Source organism: Microtus oregoni, unplaced genomic scaffold, assembly GCF_018167655.1.
Source record: "Microtus oregoni isolate MIOR12 unplaced genomic scaffold, Mior012 000008F_ref0000371, whole genome shotgun sequence".
Classification (NCBI taxonomy): domain Eukaryota; kingdom Metazoa; phylum Chordata; class Mammalia; order Rodentia; family Cricetidae; genus Microtus; species Microtus oregoni.
Window position 1 is genome coordinate 323,192 of NW_024543067.1, and position 22,077 is coordinate 345,268.

General features: G+C 38.5%; 1 protein-coding gene across 1 annotated transcript in view; it reads right to left on the reverse strand.

The window, feature by feature from the left end:
* The window catches only part of Grin3a (glutamate ionotropic receptor NMDA type subunit 3A), a 183,244-nt gene that overhangs the window by 98,833 nt on the left and 62,334 nt on the right, over positions 1 to 22,077 (reverse strand). Inside the window, exon 3 of the mRNA XM_041657495.1 lies at positions 3,982 to 5,029. Coding sequence (XP_041513429.1) covers positions 3,982 to 5,029 — 1,048 coding nt within the window. The remainder of the gene's footprint in view (positions 1 to 3,981; positions 5,030 to 22,077) is intronic.

Consider the following 22,077-nt stretch of genomic DNA (forward strand, 5'->3'; position numbering starts at 1 on the left):
GGGCCTAGGTCGTATAGGAAAACTGACTGAGCAAGAGCCAAAAGGAGGAAGCCAGTTAGCAGGCTTTGTTCTAAACGGCTCTTGTTCGAATTCCTGCCCTGACTTCCCTTAACGATGGACTGTGACCTGGAAGTGAAAGAAGAAATGAACCGTTGCCTCTCCATGCAGCCTTTGGTCATGGTGTCAACTGGAACACAAGAAAGCAAACCAGGATGTGAAAGTCTCAGAGATGGAGCTAAGGTTATCAGCTTTCTGTGCTGAGCCATCTTACAGCCTGTAGGATTTAGGTTTTGCAGAAGAAAACACACATGCAGAAACATTTAGACAGACAGACAGACAGACAGACACACCCAGAACACACCTCCAGCTCACATTTTCTAACCCTTCTGGCTTTGTTGTCCTCTGTGATAAGCACTTAGAAGCTAAGCACTGTAGAAAATATCAACTTTAAACATTTGAAATCAATCTACAGAAAGGCAGCATCGGTCAGTGAGCTCTGATACAGGGAATCTCCTCTCCTTTTTCCTCCACTCATCTCTCTAAAAATCTCATTCGCCATCACATCCAGTCTTATTACTGCTGATTTTCTTCAAACAGCAACTTTCCCCCTGCTACCTTCTTCCTCGGGCGTCTCTTCCACCATAAGAGCTTTTGTATAGCTGTGTTATGCTTATGAATGAACACTGAGTGACCAAGGAGCTTGAAATTTTTCTTATCTTACTTCTCTGTGTATAATTACAGAATCTACATCATACCACGTGTTTGAATAAAATCTGAAAAATTCTGTCATACTCAATTGTGCCACAAGGACATGTGCTGAACTATATTCATAGCAGCATTGTTTGTCATAACCAGAACCTGGAAACAACCTAAATGCCCCTGGACTGAAGAGTGGATATGGAAATGTGGTACATTTACTCAATGGAGTACTACACAGCAGAAAAAATAATGACATCTTAAAATTTGCAGGCAAATGGATGGATCTAGAAAACATCATATTGAGTGAGGTAACCCAGACCCAGAAAGACAATTATTATATGTACTCACTCATAAGTGGTTTTTAAACATAAAGCAAAGAAAACTAGCCTACAAATCACAATCCCAGAGAACCTAGACAACAATGAGGACCCTAAGAGAGACATACATAGATATAATCAACATGGGAAGTAGTAAAAGACAAGATCTCCTGAGTAAATTGGGAGCATGGGGACCATAGAAGAGGGTTGAAGGGGAGAGGCATGGAGGGGGGACAGAGAAAAATGTATATCTCAATAAAATCAATAAAAAAATTAAAAAGTAAAAAATAAAATGGGTAGTTGGGATTCGAACTCAGGTCCTCATGCTTGCACAGCAAACTCTTAAGTAACTGAACCAACTCCTTAGCACCATAACTATTTCTTTTTCTTAGAAGTTACTCTGCTGTTTCTGATTTTCTTCCTAATCTTCTGACTAGCTACAGCTTCAGGTTTTTCACGTATGGCATCCATGATTTAATTTTGGCCAAACTACTTCTGATGAGTGATGCTTGAGGTAGTTTTGTGCTCATCCTTTTACATACGATAATCCTCTGGAATCTGCACAACAGGCAAGGATTAGACTGTATTTGTACTGGAGTGGGATGAATGGTTTCCATCTGCAGTTTTTAATTTCAAAGTCATATCGTTAAGATTCTTGCACAAAGTCTACCTAAGTCTAGCAAGAGCGAATCTTCAAGAGATCTACAGGACTCCTGGGGGAAATGATAAACAGCAGATGCTGATATTGCTCTAGAGTGTGAACGCTGTCTCATCACCAAAGTCTCTCTTTGGGGTGATGCATTTGTTTATTCTTAAGGACTTATTTGCATTCGGCTGGATTCCAGCTCATAACACAAAGCTCTGAGTGCTCATTAAGAAGCAACGCAATTCTTTTCCTAGTTAGTGAAGCATTTTTAGCTCAATCCCTTCTTGTGGACTCGTTTCACAGATTAGGATGTTTGCAGTTGCATATAGGTGGAATTTCTCAGGTTCTTTTGGCTGGGGCATAGACCTTATGCCTTCATTACAACTGTTCATGAGAATTCTCTAGTGATATCACCAGTCCTCTGAGAAACCCCATCAGTTGCTGAGGATGGTTGGTAGATTTCCAATTTTCTGACATTTTATGAAAAGAATTAAAATTATTCATAGATATAACATATGGATCAGTACCTTGAAATCGGAGTGCTGACATGACGCTGGAACATGACGTCGGAAAAGTCATGATGACGGCTGCATCATTTGAAAGACAACTTAGCTCAGTTTGCTTTGATCATGGAGTGTTCTTAGTGTTTCCCACCTACACCAGCTGTTTCCTGTACATTTGGATTCTCTCTGCTTAGCATCTGCATCTCTATCAGGGCTTCAGTAAACTCTTGGGCTTCCCTGGCCCTGTTCATATTAGTTAGACTGGAGTCTCTGTCTATTTACCCATTGAAAGGGATCGTATTTTAATCCAGAGAGAAGATATATATGGCTAACCTTGCCTGAGTACTGCACATGTATTAGTGGACTAATTGCCTTTCTTATTGCTATAGCCCCATATCTGACAAGAGCAAATCAACTCAAGAAGAGATTATTTTGTTTTATGTTGAGGTGGTACAGACAATTGCCAAGAAGTCATGATGACATGCATAGAAGTCAGGGACTCTTATGCCTGCAGTCAGGAGAAAGAGAGATATGGATGTTAATGCTCATCTGGCCTTTGTTTTTGCGTTTGCCCTCATTTTCGGCCTGCAGACCATGGGATGGTGCTCCCCACATTCAAGGTAGGTCCTCCCTCCTCAGAGGTTCCTGTCTGGAATCACACATCCTAGATTATTCCAGGTCCAGTCAAGTTGAAAATAATTAATCATCGCATATTGGTTTGTGTGTGTCTTCCCTCCCCACTTCCTTCTACCAGCATAGTTGGATGACTGAGGCACCCAAGACAACTTTTTTCTAAACGCCTGTGGACATTCTAATGACACTGTAAGGGCCATTTCTTTATCAAAGGTGGTGGAACATACAGTTTTCCTTATTCTGTAAAGACATCCTACCCTTAGCCAATCTTTCTACCTCAGTATAGAATTCCTTCTTCAGATTCTCGTGAGGTTCCTTACAGTTGACCTCAGTGTGCTTATGATAACCTGCCAGTTCTTTCCATTGCTTTGGGCATTTTAACAATAAAACAAAAAATGGCTTGCTATTTAAAATATCATTCTTATTCAATTCTGTTAATTTCCCCTCCCCCAAAGTAATTAATCAGGTTGTTAGGATGTCTGCGGGTAAAGTTCTAAGAGCTGTTGTCATGTGGCATAGTTACTCTCCAGTAGCCATTCAGTCAGATGCTTAAACAACCAAGAAAAACTACACTAAGAGATATTTGCACAAGAAATGTTATCTCTAAAACAAATACCAAATAACAAATAATGCTTCCTATTTTGTTTCATTTAATAAAAATAAATACAAATGACAACAACAACAACCATAATCTATTTAAACTAGGTAAAACCTTTTGACTGACCTATGCAGTTGGCAGAGAGATTTGTGTGTGCCAATTCAAGTGTATACATGTATGTAAGTGAATTTCTCTCTCTGTGTGTGTGTGCATCTGTGTGTGTGTACATGTGGATGCAAGCCGTCGACCTTGAAGGTTACTGCTCAGGATGACAGTAGTCTTGTGTTTAGATACAGGTCTCTCACTAGCTTGCATCACTGAACCCACTGGCCAAAAATCCACATGTCTCCACCTCTGCAGCCCTGGGATTAGAAGCAGATGCCAACCCTCCCCTCCAAGCTTTTTATGTGATCTCTGCGGACAAAGCTCAGTTTCTCAGTTTTGGCTACACTTACTTTCCCATCTCCACCGACTTAGAGAATATTCTTGAATCAGATGAAGAAGACAGATACACCACAGAAGTAGATGTAGCACATGGAGTTATCAAGGCACAGCAAGGAAAGCTGGAACAAAGGAAACAATTACCTTAGGGTCATGAATCCCAGAAAGCTCTTCATAGATCTTCTCACCCACCATGACAGCAGCCAAGTTCGCCGTATATGTGGAAAGGCAAAACATACAGAAAATGGCCCAAAGATTCATCAGAAATCTTCCAGTCCAGCATTTGGGGGGTTTGATGGCTGCTGTTCTGCCAAACAGAAGGGCATAGCAGACGTTCAAGGCAGAAGAGAAGGAGAAGACTTTGTTTCTATTCCGCCCCTTAGGAGTCATACCGAAGGGGCTCTTCCATTCATACAGCGTGAGAAAGATGGCAGTGATGTGCAGAGCTACGAAAATCCCCAGCCACATGGTCCAGTGGAGTGGCCACATGAAGGCTCCAATTGGAGCTGCCGTGTCTCGAGTCCTCACTAAGATGCCCAAACTGGTTGAGAAGAAAGGGCTGGTGAAATCTATCACCTGGCTTCGTGCAGTATTGATGCTGAAAGAAGTGACCGCCATGTTGGCCGTTCCACTCAGGAGATCGCCAACCAACCCAGTCCAATGACCATTTTTCCAAGCTCCGTACTTTCCATCCCCTACAATGTAGAGGTCGAAGTCAAAATTCATGTCCTCTGCTAGCTGTTCCAGCAGATCAATGCAATATCCATAGCAGCACTTCTTGAATTCGATGGGCACGGTGTCATTACTGCTATGGAGGCTGCTAAACAGGCTGTCCAATATGGAAGAATCATTAGTCATAGGGTCTAGACAGAGCTGTCCAGCAGGGCATAAGCCTTCATCATCTACTTCTCTTGTGAAGACGAATGGGTGTTCAATCAAGGTCACCACTCTCAAGTGTAGCTTATTTTGGTGCTGGTAGTGGGTTTTGTGCCTCTGGGCCTGCTCTGGCCATATTCCAGAGTCCATGACAATCCTCCCCCCTTGCCAGCTGCCTAGGCGAGTCCACATTGGCTTTTCCATAGGGTCATGCTGCAAAGTCCAGATGAAAAAATTGTTTTCTGAGCTGATGATGGTAGACCCTTTTACTTTGATGGAACCACTGAGACCTCTGAAAGTGGTGTTGGCTAAAAACCTGGTAAAGAGGATCAAAGGTCAAAAGTAAGAAAGCGAGGCAATGCCACAGTCGAGAACAAGTGCTGATTCTTGCTTCTCTGTCTTAATAAAAAGAAGTTGTATTAAAATATTGCTTGCATTTTTTAGACTGTACTATAATTACATCACTTTCGTCTTTCCTTTTTTCCCTCCAAACCTTATTTTATACTCTCTTTAAAATTCATAACCTCTTTTTCATTAATTGTTGTCTGAATAATAACTTGCTCACTCTGTATACTGTTACTTGTATATATGTTTTCAGGTCTGACCATTTGATATTAGAAAACCAATTGGTGTACTCTTCTCTGGGGAGTCCTACTTTTAAAGCTTTCATAAGAATGATAGAGACTTTCTGGAAGTACTCTGTTTCCTTGAACTAATAAGACCTCACCTTCAGACTCCATTTTTGGAAGGTACTTAACAACTGATTTTACTCCAAATATTTCAGTTGATTGTTAAAAGTACCACACTTGCTATTATATATTATATATAAATATTATATATTTTCACAGGTTCTGGACATCTTCGACATTCAGTTCTACTGTTTACAATTTTTGATTGTGATGAAATCTGTTCGATGAAATTTTTGGTATAGAAATGAGTTTTAATAATTCTGTATTTTCTTTCCTAATTGCTTAAAATTGCATTCATAACATTAGGGAATAGCCATCTTTTGTATAATGTTTTTCCTTGTAGAGTAGAAAATTAGCATATCTCTCCTCATGAGACCAATCAGAGATGCATGCTGGATATTATCCACAGAACAAAGAAAAGGATGATAAATAAACTTGCTGTTCCCAGGACAGCCTTAGACTACCCTCCCTCATCATTAGATAAAAACAGCTGGCCCTGACTCCAGAGAAAGAATCTCCTAGAAGTCAAAGCAAGGAAAATGAGTAAATGTTACATGATTTCTCTTGCCCTGTGAACTTGAGCGCTTTCCATTTTGACACTGACAAGACAGGAAAATGCTTGGTCACAGCATCTGTTTTCCTTGAGCAGGAAGAAGAGATAAGAGCTAACACATATACTTGTTTCAGAATAAAAGCTCAGGCTTTGGTATCGGATCTGCAATCAAATCTTCATCCAGTTATCCAACAGTAGTGACCGTGAGAATGCTACTTGACTCAAAGATTTAATTTCATCCTTAGGAAAAAAAACCAGGGAAACTAATCTTTGTTGCATTACAAGGTTTTCAAGCAGTGCGTGTAATATACAACATACCTTCCAATGTAGAGATGTTATTGGCTGGAGACCAAACCGTGCCTTAGCAAAAACCCTTAGCAGTGACGTCAGCATAGTTGAAATGAAAAGGAATTAAATTAAAATGTGGGTGTATCATAGTAAGTGTTTTGAGGAACCCAGCGACACAGGTCTAGCGGTCCAGAGAAACACATTCATGAATTGCCTGTCACATGTATTATTCCATAATTTACAAATGCAAAAGAAGTCTTGCTAAGAAGTCGTGCTGCTGCAGAGGGGATATAGAGAAATCGGAAAGTGTGAAATATGTCCTAATTTTCCTTAGTGATAAGTGAGAATCACATTTGAAGATGCCACTGTCACAGAAGGCAACGACAGGATTTGTTGTGGTAGATTGCATGTAATGGCAATCACTCATGTTAATGCGCCCCAGTGGGCTCTGTTACTTAAATAAATTCTATTTCGCAGCAAGTAATGAAGTCTTAGCTATCTTAGACTGTAAAACAGTTTTCTACTTCAGAGAAGCAGGGACCCAAATCATTAAAATCATATATAAGTTAATCAATTGACAATTCCCTCGGTGCCGTAAAAGAAGAACAAAGATGTTGGTGCACCTAATGAGGTATCTACCTTTAGATTTCTTAAAACATGCACACACATGGCCTGGTGGCCGAACTCAGGGCATGAAAAGGCTGACAGAAAATGGGCAAGCTCATTTTGCCAATTTCGTGGTCACAGAAACATCAAATGAAAGTTGTAGGAATAGAAAGAACTCTTCGCTAGTTTGAGAGTATTTGGGGGTTAATTACGATAGAGTTTCAACTGGAAGGACCCAGGACAGATTTCCTCTGACTAAATAGGTATCTGAATCCTTCCAGTCAAAGGCATTAGAAGTCTGTAGAAATCTTTTGTAGATCGCATAGTGTCTACATTTTGGGAAAACTATTCTTCATTATCAGTGTGAACGTTTAACATGGTCGTGGCTGAAGGACAATGCCCAGTGGCTCTGCAGAAGGTGTTTGTCAAAAAAAAAAAAAAAAAAAAAGGAGCAAATCAATCAATCACTCCGGATTCTAATATCTCCAACCACTGTTCTCCAGAAAGACCAGTGTACATTTTACTGTGAAACTGTCATGGAGGCGTTCTGTTAGAGAATTCATACTCATGACAGATCATTTGTGTCTATTTTATTTTACATTTTATTGTGAGGATAAATGAAAACCATTTCATCAACAGCTTTCTGTTACAGTCATCTTCACCATGTGTTCTTTGTGAAGGAATGACAGAGGGTAGCTGAGTCTGAATTTTCACCCTATTACCTGAAAGATTAAAAGGCTGAAATCTCATTTTTGCTCAATCGAATTCTGCCAAGATCTTTTGCACTTGCCCTGGACTCTGCTTGGATGAACAAGAAAGAAAAAGAAAGTGGTGAATCATTTTGTTGGCAAGCTGAATGAATACGAACACCTGGCACCATGCTTGGCACTTACGGCTGCTGAGATGAAAGCCTCCTCATTGGCGTAAAAGGCTCAAGGAGTAGATGTAGGGAAAAGAAAACAAGTGAGTGATTCAAGGTCCTGTAATCTGTGAGGGGTTCCTTAACCTTGGACTTTCTGACCCAGGGTACCAAGGAAGGAATCTTGGAGGAGTAAGAGCAGGGTCGAGTCTGGAAGAAGAAATTATGCTTTTCCAGGAAGAGAAGCTGAGAAGTGGCGCAGTTATCAGGGTGAGGCACATGAACAAAATCTAGAAACAAGGGTGTAAGTCATGAGACACAGTGGTAAGAAGAAAGCCCAGAGACAAAGGGTGGAAAACGTATTACGTCAGCTCTGAGGCCTCAGTGAAGGCCCACTGAGGGGATGTATGGCAGAGACATGATTCTTTTCCTTTGTCAGGTATATGAGTGGTGTTTTGGAAGGATGAAGAAGATGACCAAAATTTTTATGTGAAGAAAGATAGTTTTTCCTTCTTTTCCTCCAATCTTATCATCCCCCCCTCTGTTTTTCCATAAGTAGCAGATGCAAAGAGGTGAGACATCCTTTATCTTCATAAAGAAGATTTTAAGAGGACAAGAGCACAAGGTTCTATTTAGTTTATAAACCATAGTTAGAATACACAGAACTCAGTCCAACCAGAGGTCATATAGAGAAAACTTGTAGCTGACTAGAAGTACATCACAATCCTGGAGAACCTTATGTCTATAAACACCAGGCAAACATAATCTTAAGGTTGTTCCATAGAATTGAGAGCTTGCATCCAAAGCAGTAACATCATCACAATTTTCTGTGTTTATCCATCAACTGTTCCAACCTCGATCAGCACTCTCTTCACATCTTCCAGATTCAAAAGTGTTACAAACAAAAGAGGTAGAAAATATAAGAGGGAGTAGTAAACACAACAATCTGATTGGCATGTGGAGTCGAAAACATTAAAATTTAATGTAGGGAAAACAGGTGGCATGTAGAATACAGAGGTTCACATACCTGCTCTGTAAGACTGAATTTTATTTTAATAATAAAACAAGAGCCTCAGAGGCATCTGAGCAGTTTTATGACATAGCCAGAGGCCTTTGATAGTTATATTGACTTGGAAACAAGTAAAATGTGTACAAGAAAGAATTGATGATGACCCCAAGACCATGTGGAAGAATATTACAATATATTTGAATTTGTTAGGTAAACAGATTGATGTCACTTGAATCTCACTGTAGAAGCAAGAACCTAGTTTAGCTTTGTGATTTGCACATCTTTTTTTTAGGAAAGAAGTTTAAGTCGGGTGATGGCGGTGCATACCTTTAATCCCAACACTTGGGAGGCAGAGGCAGGCAGATTTCAGTGATTTCGAGGCCAGCCTGGTCTACAAGAACTAGATCCATGACAGGCTCCAAAAACAACAGAGAAACACTGTCTTGAAAACCAAAAAAGGAAAAAAAGAAAAGAAAAAGGATTAAGTGTTGATTTGTAAGGCAACATAAAGAAAATGTGCACTTTAAAAGTTACACTAAACTATCTTTGAGACAGCTCACATTATATACCAGATCAGTGTTTAATATATCTATGCTCTATTTTAGAAGCCATATTTGCCTACAAAATCTTGATATGTTAACTAAAAGACATTCTTATTCATTAAACAAATGAAGAGATATGTTTTAAAAGATGATACATCAGTCGTTCAAGCATTTACTTAGTCACTACTAGTCACTATAGGTAAGGCACTGTTCTAGTTCTAGATGCTTGGTGCATAGGAGATATAATAGTTATGTACTTTGATTCTACAGAAAGAGCAAGAATCAAGCATTTCAGGAAAGTAGTAAGATGTGGGATGTTTTAGAGTACTTGTTGCAAAAGAGGGAAAGTAAAGTTGGCAACAACTTCTTTCTGAGAAGGTGACAGCTTATTAAAAATCAAGTCCCACATCACTGATGCGGGTGTGTGTTTGGGATCTTTGAGGGCTGGTAGTTGAAGATGAAATTAGAGAAAATGTATAGAACAGTGAGTTTACAAAAAATTAGTTGTTTCAGATCATTACAAGGACTTTATTTTGTCTTTATGTGAGATTCACATAGCTTAGAGTAGTTACTTGCCTTCTGTCCTGATAGGATGGCCATGTTGCTGAATGATAATCTACAGACAAATGCCCAGAGCAGAAACAATACCATCTAGGAGCCCATTCTACAGACAAAAGATGGTGTGGGCTGAGGGGTAACTGTAGTAGGTGCAGTCTTAGATCTCAATATGTTCTTTTGCTGGAATGGACAGATTTTCTGATTATGTTGACATTGTTTCTGAGAAAAAGGAGATTCAAGGATGTCACTAAATAAAGTGTTGCCTTTGACAACTCGAAAGTTGGTGCCTTCGTTAAGTTTTCTATTGCTGCGGTAAAACATTGTGACCATAAGCAACTTGTGGATGAAATGGTTTATCCCATATCATATCCATCATTTAAGGGAGTCAGGGCAGGAACTTAAGGTAAGAATCAGGAGGCAGGAACTGAAGCAGAGGCCAAGAATGATTACTGATTAATGGCTTGGTCTTTATGGCTTGCTCATATTGCTTTCTTATAGTGCTCAGAACCACCAGCCCAGGGGTTTCACTACCCGCTGTAAGCTGGGCCCTCTTACATCCTACATCAATCACCAATCAAAAAAAAAACTACCCCACAAACTTGCCCATAGGCCAATCTGGTGGCAGGCATTTTTCAATGAAGGCTCCTTTTGCCAAATGACTCTCGTTGTGTCAAGTTGGCATAAAACAAGCCAGCACAGCTGACCCCTTGTCAACTGGACACATAAATGTATGAGCACTCAAACAGAACCTTTCCTTTCTCATTTGTCCCCAAGATATCATGTTAATGTTAATATAACAATTTCAAAATTCTAACGTTTTCTTTATTTAAAATTTATTTTTCATTTTACATACTAAGCCCAGTTCCTCCTTCCTCCTCTTCTCCCATCCCTCCATATCAAGGCTGAACAAGGTATATAATAGTCTGGAGTCCTACTGGAGTTCAATTTTGTGAATTTTAAGCTTGAGATAATTTATCAACATCCAAATGTAGATATTAAGTAGCTAATTGGATCATCTGGAGTTAATAAATAAAGTCTATGGAGGAGACACAAATTTGGGTATCAAGAGCCTAGATATGGTTGTTAAGAAGAGCCAATGAGATCATGGTGAATATTGTAGAATATTGTCCAAGGGAAACATGGGAGCACTCAAACAGGTGGGGTAGCACAGGTAAGGAAGACACAGAAAGGGGAATGAGAAGACGGAGGCAGACATAGGAAAATGGTATATGCTTCTCTCTTGACCGAAGCCAGAGAGATTATAAAGGGGGAGCAGGGAGACAAGTAGACATTGTCAAGGTAGACATATACAAGGGTAGATGTCATCAGGAAGTTTGTGTGAGGTCTACTGACTGGCTAAATAAATAAATTTAGGATAATTTAAAGCTAAATTATAGAGGGTAGGAGAAATGACTCCATGGTTAAGAGCATTCCCTGCTCTTGCAGAGGACCTGAGTTCAGTTCCCAGAACACACTTGGTAGCTCACAGCCATGACTGGTTCCAGGGTATATGACAGTTCTGCCTTCCACAGGCACCAAGCATGCACATGGTACACAGACATACATGCAGGAAAAATATTCGTACACAAAATAAAATAAATAAATCTAAAAATAATTTTAAAAATTAAAAAGATAAGTCAGAGATCCAATTAGATCCTTTTCTAATTCAGTGAGAGAAATTTTATTGTATTTTGGGGATGAGGTAGAAAGGTATTTTTAAGAGACAGAAAGTGAAAAACTTTCCTAAAAAAAAGATGAAAAATAAATTTTAGTGGATCAGTGTTCTACCCCTGAGATTTTGCACTCAGATTTGAACTACCTGGGACTGCCTTTTTTCCAATTACAATTTTTTTCTGTTTTTGTTTTTTGAAAATTTCATCTCCACTGCAATAAGAATCTAACCTGGGGTGCAGGTGTAACCCGGGGAACTTGAAAGGGGTTTTTGGTGTGGGGTGCATTTAGACAGAGGGAGTTATTAGAATATAGGTAGAATAAAAATAGAGAGGGGGAATATTGAGAACAGAAAGGTTCAAGCAGGTAGCAGAGTGATGGGAATAGGAAACGAGGGGGCAAGAGAAGGGCTAACTAAAATGAACTATGTATGAAGAAGCTACATGGGAGTCTGATCTTGCAACCCAAGTAAGAAATAAAATAGGAGTAGATAGTAGAACACACATGGTATGAAATCATAGAGGGGGCAATACTAGGAGCTAAAGGTTTATATGGAGTTGGGGTACAGAGTGGGAGAAAGTTGGACTAGCAAGTGGATTAACAAATGAAAGATGTATGGGAAGGCCTTAAGAAACCCCACTAGGGCCGGGCGGTGGTGGCGCACGCCTTTAATCCCAGCACTCGGGAGGCAGAGGCAGGCGGATCTCTGTGAGTTCTAGGCCAGCCTGGTCTACAAGAGATAGTTCCAGGGCAGGAACCAAAAGCTAAGGAGAAACCCTGTCTCGAAAACCAAAAAAAAAAAGAAACCCCACTAGCTTGTGAGCTGATTAAACATATATATCAACATTAACAAAAAATAAAGTTTGGACAGTAACCTGCCTGAGTAAACAATGCTGCTCCCACATAACATGAGTTATTAAATGAAAATCCTAGTACCAGGAATGGTCAGGGAGGCCACAGAAGTATCCAAAACAATATAGGCTATTATCATTACTCTTGGCTGTCCAACAGAGCAAGATGGTAAGGCCTTATTGCAGAGATACCACACACAAGGGTTTCAGGATATTGAGAAATCAATCTTGAACTGGTCAGAAAACTGTCTTTGTTGGCTGGTTTTCATAGAGCTCAAAAGTGCTACTCAGACTGCCAGCAGGGGAAGGGGATTAAGTCTTCCTAAGAGGACCCAGCATGCTATAATACTACCTATCAGGTAAGATGTGCTGATTATGCAATAGGGACAGGACTGTTTATGGAGTGGGGGTAACCAACCACTCTCTGGATTGGATTTGAAGCTTGTTCCATAGGAAGAAATTCATGCCTGGTAGCACAAACATGGTCAAAAGCCATGGTTAGGGAAATAATGGTCCCTGGATCAGAAACCACTGGTATTGTTTTGCTAAATGGTCATGATGTCAAGCTGTCCTATGAATATTTATGTTTATATTCATAGATTTGTGCTGCTTTCAACCCCAGTCAGAAAAAAAGTATGTAATTCTTTAATGACATTTCCAGCTGCTCAGTGAAACTTTCCCCCTTTCTGGGTCAACTTTGGCAAATGATTTTATTCTGGGAATTCATAGCTATTTATTGAGCTGTATGAAATATTACATATGCTAAGATTCTTGCTTAATTTCTTCTCAATTGATCGTGCTTTTATTTTGTTAATTCTATTTAATTTCTAAGCTTTTCTGTCTTTCCCTTTTTTATTTTATGTTAGTGTAGGCACATTTGTGATCATAATTTTTTCTATAGTAGACATTTAAGATATAAATATGGCATCAAATATAGTATGCTTATTTCCTTTTGTATTCTAGAAAGGGGAGTTGTTTTTCTTTTGTGGGAGAAATGTTTAATTCATTTCTATAAATGTTCAATGGGAAAGAAAATATTTATTAATTTTAGCTTCACTTATAAAATAAAGCTTGTTAACTATATTTTAAGAGATAGTCTATGTTCTTCCCTTGTTTCTTAGGAGATCTGATGAACAATATATGCAAACATCTCATTTTGTATGTGTGCTTAAATTATTTTCTCTGTTATTTATATTTAAAAAACTTTAGCTGTCATTTTAATTAATTGATGCACTTTTATTTAGTGTAGTTTGTGATTTAAGTTAGAAGATATTATCCTGTTCTTTCCTTCTGTATGCTTTTTAATAGTCAAATTGAATAGATCTGTATCACCAGAAGTGATTTCATTGTTTTCATATCAAAATTATGCAAATAGTTACTGCAGCTTTGTATTTTATAGGGATTTTAGACAGTATATTGAATATTTTTACCATCTGGAAGTTAGTGGATCACATAGCCATAATGTTTTGAACAGAATGAAGGAGAGCATCTTTTAGTAATGGATTTCTGTTCCTGAAAGACAGCTGTCGGCTGGGGCTCGTAAGGGTCTAAGTTTTTGAGGCCATGGCAGGATCATATCTCAACCCCACATGTGGGCACACATGCACCCGTGCCACATAGCTTCCTATTCGTCTTCCTATTTATGCGTTACTGGCATTTAAGTGTGTGGCACTGTTCAAGGTGTTCGTAGCACTCAAATTAATTGTGACAATGTATAGAAGTTTCTTGGCACGGTGTTTAGAACAAATATTTCATAGGCAGTAGCAGGAACTACTTTTAAAATAGCTAACCTTAATTTATGAAAGAAGCACACTTTGGAATTGCATCAGGTCACCTATAACTTTTTTCTTTGTATCAATAGAACTGTCCATATTTTAAAGATTTGGAAGACCAGATGAATCATCTAGCTGAGGTGCATTTTTGGAGATATGATCTATTTTGTGCAATATCTGTGTGGTGGTAGGCAATTTGATCACATCTATATGATTACACTTATGATTTCTTCAAATTTTCTACTACACAATTTTAGTACTTTGTATTTTTTTTAAAAGAGAACTACCTCTTGATATTTCCAATGGTGCCGAATTTACTTGCATTCTGTTCTTTAAAAAGAAAAATCTACTTTAGTATGTTATGCTTACTTCCTAATTGCCAATTAGGTTTTTGCAAGAATAACTTTAAGAGCTTTGCATATTTTAATTATTTATTTTAAAGAAGTGTGGCTGGGCCTGATCATCCACGCCTACAGTCCCATCATCATTCAGGAGGCCCAGGAAGGAGGTTCACAAGTTCAAGGCCTGCTCTGACAACAGAGTAAGCTAGGCCAGGCTAAGGAACTTGGTGAGAATACATCTACAAACAACTACTCTTCGCAGGCTGGAGATACTGAGCTTTCCTCACGCGTGGGAGGCTGAACTCAATCCTCAACACTGCAAACAAAGCCACAGAACAAATGAACAACGGTAAGAAAAAGGCAAAAAAAGCCTTTGGATTTACTTGATTCCATTATTTTGTTGCTTTATCACATGACATGGCTTATGTCTTTTAATTTTGACTAATCATAAAATTTCTTTCTTTCACTCACGTTTACTACATAATTTTAGAACTGGATCATTGAGATCCATCTGCCTAACTGCACTTATTACTTTGGTCATATACAAACTACTCGAACAGTTTGAGCTTTTGCTTTCAAAATGGCTAATAGCTGTATTACTGAAATGGTTTGAGCTTTTGCTTATTGTACTTTCACAAATGAAAATCTGCTTCCTAATTTAATAGGCTATTTTAAGCAGGTAAACATTCTAGGTACAAATTAGAGAAAGTCAGCATACATTTTCTATGGGATGGTAATTGCTGTGTTTATCTTAATTTTTAATGAGTTTCATTATTCATATTTTACCTAATGCAATTTATCTGAATAAGTCACATTATCTGAATAAATCACATTATTCATTTTACATTTTAACTTGCTCTAAAATTTTTGAAAATTAAATTTTAAAGTGTCACCTACCACAAATAATGCTATTTTCTTAAAAATTTTAAATTGAGGCTCTATTTATAAGCTAGCTTAACTTCTCTGAGTTCAATGATAAATATATATATTTATATATATTTTATATGTATACTAAACATTATTATAAATTGTATTATATATTTAATATTGTGTCAATATAATTTAATATTAAAATAAATAAATAGCACTATAAATAAATCAATATATATTTTATATACATTTTAGCATAGGGCTTTACCATCAGTTTGTGAAAGGCAATCAACATTGGCAATAGCCTGAATAGTTTAGCCATTTCATGGGACCCCAAGGAATCAACAATGGTCAACAATTCAATTAGATGTAGGCCATTCCTAGCCTGGAACTTGCACTTGGTGGTGACAGATATTCTGTTGGGCATTGTTTTCCCTGTTATTTAGTGACTCTATTTAGATCTATTTAATATAGACTGTATTTTTAAAAGCTTCTACTGTAGTAGGTCTCTATATGATCCCCCCATAAGGCCCTTAGTATTAGCTGCCCCTTTCTGTGTTCTTGTCTTTACCACCCTCTTCTCTCCCCCTTCCTGCTCAATCCTTCTGTTCCAGTCTGCCCCTCATTTCCATAATTATGTAGTATATCTTGCCTTTCCCAGAGTCCATTGCTCCCATGGACCCGCTCTCTCTATATATATACATATTCTCTCTCTTTTCTCTCTCTCTCTCTCTCTCTCTCTCTCTCTCTCTATATATATATATATATATATATATATATATATATATATATTCCACCTCCACAGTTATATGGACTGTAGCTTGCCTTTTTTGGGCTCATATTGCTTTGTTTGGGCATTTTTAAACTTTACTAATCTTTTGCTTGTATTTTGTGGTTTCCGATTTTGTGTTTTTATGGTCTATTTTGGGTCTGTGTTTCTTATGCTTTTTCAGTTTTATTCATTTATTTTTACATTTTCTTTTTTTAAAAAAAATGTGCTTGTTTATTTTTTAAAGAGAAAGGAAAAGAAGGCATGAAGTTAGAAGGGTGGGGAGGTGGGGAGGATCTGGGAGGAAATGGGAGAAGGGAAATTGTGATGAGAACGTATTTTATGAATTTTCAAAACAAAAACAAAAAATAATTATTTTGTCTGATTTGGCATGTAGAGTTTTAAAAATATGTGTATGAGAAATTTGTGGGTTTTTTTTTTCTGGCATTTAAAATAGTTGTGTCCACATCCAGGTGTGTCCAGTCTTCACCATGCTGTCTACAAGCCTCGCCATCCTTGCCTGTTTTCTTACCTACCCAGCTATTCACAGGGCGTCTGCTTGCTTTCACCCTGGTCTTCCTTTGCTCACGAACTTTTCGAGTGTTCTCACTTGTTTTCTGTTTCTTCCACATTGCTCTCTTCTCTTTGCACCCCCTGTGCCACTATGGTAGCCCATTCATCATATCTATACATGGGGACATCTATCTTCTCTACGAAGCCATAGCATTCATTTTCCCCTTGGGATATTCCTTAGTTCATTAGCAAAATCCGCATCCTCATTCTCTCATACCTTGACAAATGAGCTGGCTTTCCCCCCTCATGATCATCTCATTAAATTAATATTTTTCCTCTTATAAATGGGAGATCTGTTCCTCCTCTATAAAGCTCTATTATTAATAATCTTGCCTGTGAGGATTAATTTTGACCTTTTGTCTTTGCTCAGTTACAGTGTATCCTCTTTCTTTTTTCTTTCTTTCTTTCTCTCTCTCTCTCTCCCTCCCTCCCCCTTCCTTCCTTCCTTCCTTCCTTCCTTCCTTTCTTCCTTCCTTGCTTTTCCTTTTCTTCTGGAGACAAGGTTTTCTGTAGCCCAAACTAGCCTTGAATTCCCTCTGTGGCTGTGGATGACCTTGAACTCCCAATCCCCTCTGAGTCCAAGTGCTGGACTTACAGGCACACTCCACTATGCCTAGCACAGGTTAGAAATCTTTAACTCTATTTATTGTTACTGGTGTCATCCTTGCTAACTCTCAGTGTACCAGTACCATAACCATAACTTGAACTATTAACCCTAGTTCAAGTTAAATTTCTTGGGCTCACTTGTCAGATTTATTTATTCTCCCATACTCAGCCTGAGTATTTGATTCTTGCTCTGATTTTATTCAGCCTTAGACATACTACTTCCTTGATCAAAAGTGTTTTTCATTTATATTACTTATTTTGCATGAGATTTGGCATGTGGACTTTGGGTGCATCACAGTAAGAACATGGAGTCTGTCACCCCTATTAGCAAGTACCTTTACCTACTGAGCCATTTCACTTGGTTTATTACTGCTTCCCTGTTACTCTCCAGTCCCCTGAATACTAGTACTCTGTGAAATCCAGCTCTTTATGACCTTTATTCCCTTTACTTTTTAAAGCCCTCTTTCATTATTTTACCCTGCTCTTGCATACCTGGAGGACTTTCTCCATTCTCATGTCTATTTCTTGCTCGGCTGGCATTTGTGGCCTGTTTTACAGATGTAGACCCCTGCACCTTCTTCCTTGTATGTTAATAAGAGTTTAAACATTTTTATTCAGAGAGCTAACCTGAAAACACATTCACTTTTGGTGAATGCACCTGTTGTCAACCCCATCAGAGCGTGCTGCTTTGATTTTAGTTCTCCGTCTATGAGACAAGTCTCCGAGTTAGACATCAACTCTATGTTATTTCTAGGTTATTCATATTAACCTTTATGCAAAGGAACTCTTTGCATCCCTAGTCCTTCTTGTAGCTTGAAGTGTAAGTATTCATAAAGTGTCAGTTGATTAACCTCATCTTTGACTTCTTAGACAGCAGGATCCCTGGAAGCATGGGTTTCTACATATTTTACATGGAAAAAGCTGTAGTGTCCTAGCATCGCCATTAGGAATGAATGTCCCTGCCTTTGCTGGTCAACATTATCACACAGGTTGTCAAGCTGAAGACACCCACAGTCATCTGTCACAAGGAGTCAGCTTTGAATCCTGGGAAACTTCAGTGTTTGGCCAGAGGACCTTCTCCGTAATATCTGTGTGGCAAATGCCATTAAATATACATCTTCTCAGAACAGACACGTACCCTAAAGCATTCCCTGCTTTGCCAAAAGAATAGGCTCACTCAGCCAGGAAGCTTTTGCATTTTTAGTTTATAGAGTGTTCAAAACATTAAGATTCTAATATGTTTCCTTCTGAATAATGGATAAGATACAAAAATAGACATTAGTTCAATAGGAAAGCTCTCTGATGATAAGGAACTCAATAGGAGCTAGAAATTGCTAAGTTTTGATGCTCTTGGCACCAGGTGCTGATAGAGTGTAATCATTGATATCGTTGTATTTTAAAACAACATACAGGTTCATGTTTTTAAAAAAAACACTTCCATCAGTAAATGGACAAAAATAGATTCAACAGTAAATACATACACATATGTATGAATCCCCTGAGTCTGTGTTTGGCCAATCTTTGCAATATTCAGATATAAGTAAAAATTCACAGTGGAAGGACAGCTGCTGACATTCTTGAATTTTCCCAAGGGAGGAGAAAATTACTAAAAAATATGAGTCATAATGCAATAGATTTTGCGCAGTGCTTTATTGGTGTTTGGGAAGAGGAGGCTGCAGCTAGAAACCTGACGCATGGCTAAGGCACCATCTTTTCCTTGCTTTGATGTGCTGTAAGGGGCAAGCAGGCACCATTCCTGATGTGTTTTGTTTTGTTTATCTCCCATGTACCACACAGAAGAGATTTGTTTCACATCCTGGTCATTTTCTTTATTCCCTGTGAATTGTTATGAATTTTGGCTCTTCATAATTGTGGTTTGTGAGTACTCATTGACTGTCCCTGGTTGTTTTGTGTATTGCACTAACTTACATGCTAGTTCTTTAGATCTGTCGTGAATACTAGTGCTGGTGCTGTTTTCTCTTCCTGTATTGCTGAGGCATGGTTCTGGAAATGGAACACTACAGAATACTTTCCAGCCAGACATCCCTCTCAAACGTTACAGAGTGTGGAGACGGGAGAAGTCCTGAGAGAGATCTAGAATTCAGAGTAGAGCTGTAACATTGCTTTCTACAGATTCAGAGTTTTTGGTCTATCTCCAAATTTTATAATAGAAGCATATGAAGTGAAAATGTGAACAAAGAATACAATTTCCTTTCCGGCAAACAACAACTTGGAAGCTCTCCTAATGTGGAGAGAGTCTCCAGTTTAATACCTGCTGGACCCTGAATCCTCCTGCATTCATCAAAAGAAGGTCCCAAGGTAAGGTGCATTTTCCAGTGTTCCTTATCTGAGGTTCTCATGACTTAGAACAACAATTTTTAGACTCAATTCATGTCCTTCTTTAAATGACCCAGAAGGAGAAAAATGGCCAGAAGGAGTCAACTGGTCCAGTGACAAGGGCTCCTAAAAGACACATATAAAACTCTACAGCGTGCATCTTCTTCTGTAAGTATCAACTCCCCAAGTGTTCCAGCAGAGAAAGTTAAGCTAAGAGGGTCACAGCCAGATAGAAAAGGTCACCCATAAGCAATGTGTTTTCCTGGGGGCACTAGAGATTTGGTACCTAGCAGTAGCATCTAGCAGGGGGCTTCCATGTTCAGTGCAGCTGTTTTTCTCTTAAAGTTCATGTAGCAACTTGCATGCTAACCAGCCATCTGGCGGTAGGTACTTAGGAGATTATTCACCGTAGGAAATTTTTACCTCTTGATTTTAAATAACCTATGACTGAAAATCTAAACTGCAAAGTCATAAAGTCTTAATTAAGGAAAATTTATCCTTAAATTTATCCTGAAAGTGCCCTAGAACGCGGGTAAGGTAAAGTGGCTTAACAATAAATTTAAAGGTTATACAGTTTACATACCTTTGATTAGCTTGAAATGCTACTGCATAATAGTGCTAATAGACAGAAATATCCAAATGAATATCATGGAACCCCAAGTGTCTTTTTAATTTTCTTGAGAGGCTGAATTAGGAGAATCACAAGTTCAAGGTTGCTATGGGATATAGAGCAAGTTTAGACTATATGGGTCAATTGAACAAGATCCTATCTAAAAATAAAAAGTTTAAACAAACAGAAAGACAGCCAGAAACAGCTCTGGAAATGTAGATCAGTGGTAAAGTGCTTATCCAACAGGTGTGAGACCCAAAGTTCAATCTCTAGTCAAATAAATAAGTGAACAACAACAAAACACACTAAAATAACCAGCATTTCTGCGATTGATTAATTAAAAAGTAAAAAAATAAATCATGGCCAGGGAGATGAAGGTGTCTATGTCTAGGCTTTTGAATTCTTAAAGGATAATTTCCTTTGACTAGACTGTATTAAATCAATGAGTTCTTTCGTAGACGATGGATTCATTCACAACTCAGAGCCTCCAGATAAGCATGAAGCATCAGAATCCCAGAAAGAGCAGGTGAAATCAGCCTTTGCTTTCATCTGAGTACACAAAGGTGGAGACGAACTAACTTCTTGTATCTTGACTGTTTAAAGAATTTTTAAGGCTGTTATATTGTTTTGCTTCATTCTGCTAATGGTTTTTATAAACAAGTCTAGGCTAATGTTCTGTTTCTGCCAACATCCATTAGGTACATGAAATACAAACTCCTTAGCCTGGCATAAAAGCCATATATGGTATGCTGGGAATATTTTTCTAGAAACAGCTTAGGCCTCTTCCTATGCAATTAATCCTCCAATTATGTTACATTTCTTCTCTAGATCTTAAGAAATTCACATATTCAATTTTCTATGATTGTGAACTAGTGCCAAATTGTTGTGGAATATGTGTTTAACTATGCAAAGATGTGTTGCATTTGTTTAACTATGTAAAACGTGTTGTATTTGTTTATGTTGCAGAATATTGATTTAACTGTGTAAACATGTGTTGCTGTTTTATCTTGCCTGCCTAAGGCACCTGACTGGTATAATCAAAAACTGAGCAGCCAGTTTTGAGGGCAGAGGTATAGGCTGGACTTCTGGGCAGGAAGAGTAAGCTCCCTGTTAAATGCAGTTCTTGAGCAGGCCCCTGGGCTTAAGACTTGGTTCTCATAGTCCTAGAGAGGGGGTGGAGCCAACCACTAGAGCCACAGGGCATAGGGCCTAGTTTCATCTTAGCAGTTTAAGGTTTGGCTCTTGTGGTCAGACAACATTAGAGGTGCATATTAAAACAGGTCCAGACTGAAAAAAAAAAAAACTTTAAATGGATTGTAGTGTGTATAGGTGCTTAAGAGAGAAAAAGAAATGGGTATAGTCAAAAAAAATTATTTAAAATAATTAAGTAGCCTTTGAAGAAAGAATAAGGTAATATAAAGTGAACAAGCCACATAAACATGGGAAACATACAGGGAGTCTGGGTCCTCTATGGTGCTTTGTTGACTTTGAATTTTCTGAGTGCTGAAGAGGGAATAGCAGCTGCTGAGACATGGAACAGTAAGGGAAACTGCTGAATTAAATGATCCTAGATACCTTAGAGATGGCTTTAACTTTAAAATGGAATTCAGAAAATGAATTGCTTTGGAGGAGTGGTTATGCTTTTGTTTCCACCGGAAATGAAAGGCTGTGAATTTCTTCAAAATTAATAGAGACCAGATTTGACTGGGGGAGACCCCTTGAAAACCTTGACTACAGACATAAAGAAATGAACCTATGAAAACTACAAGACAGGTGACACATAGGCTGGTCCCTTGATGTGGGAACAGCTCTGAGACTGTATCAGACACAAGAAATCTTGTTGGCTACAGAGTTCTCATG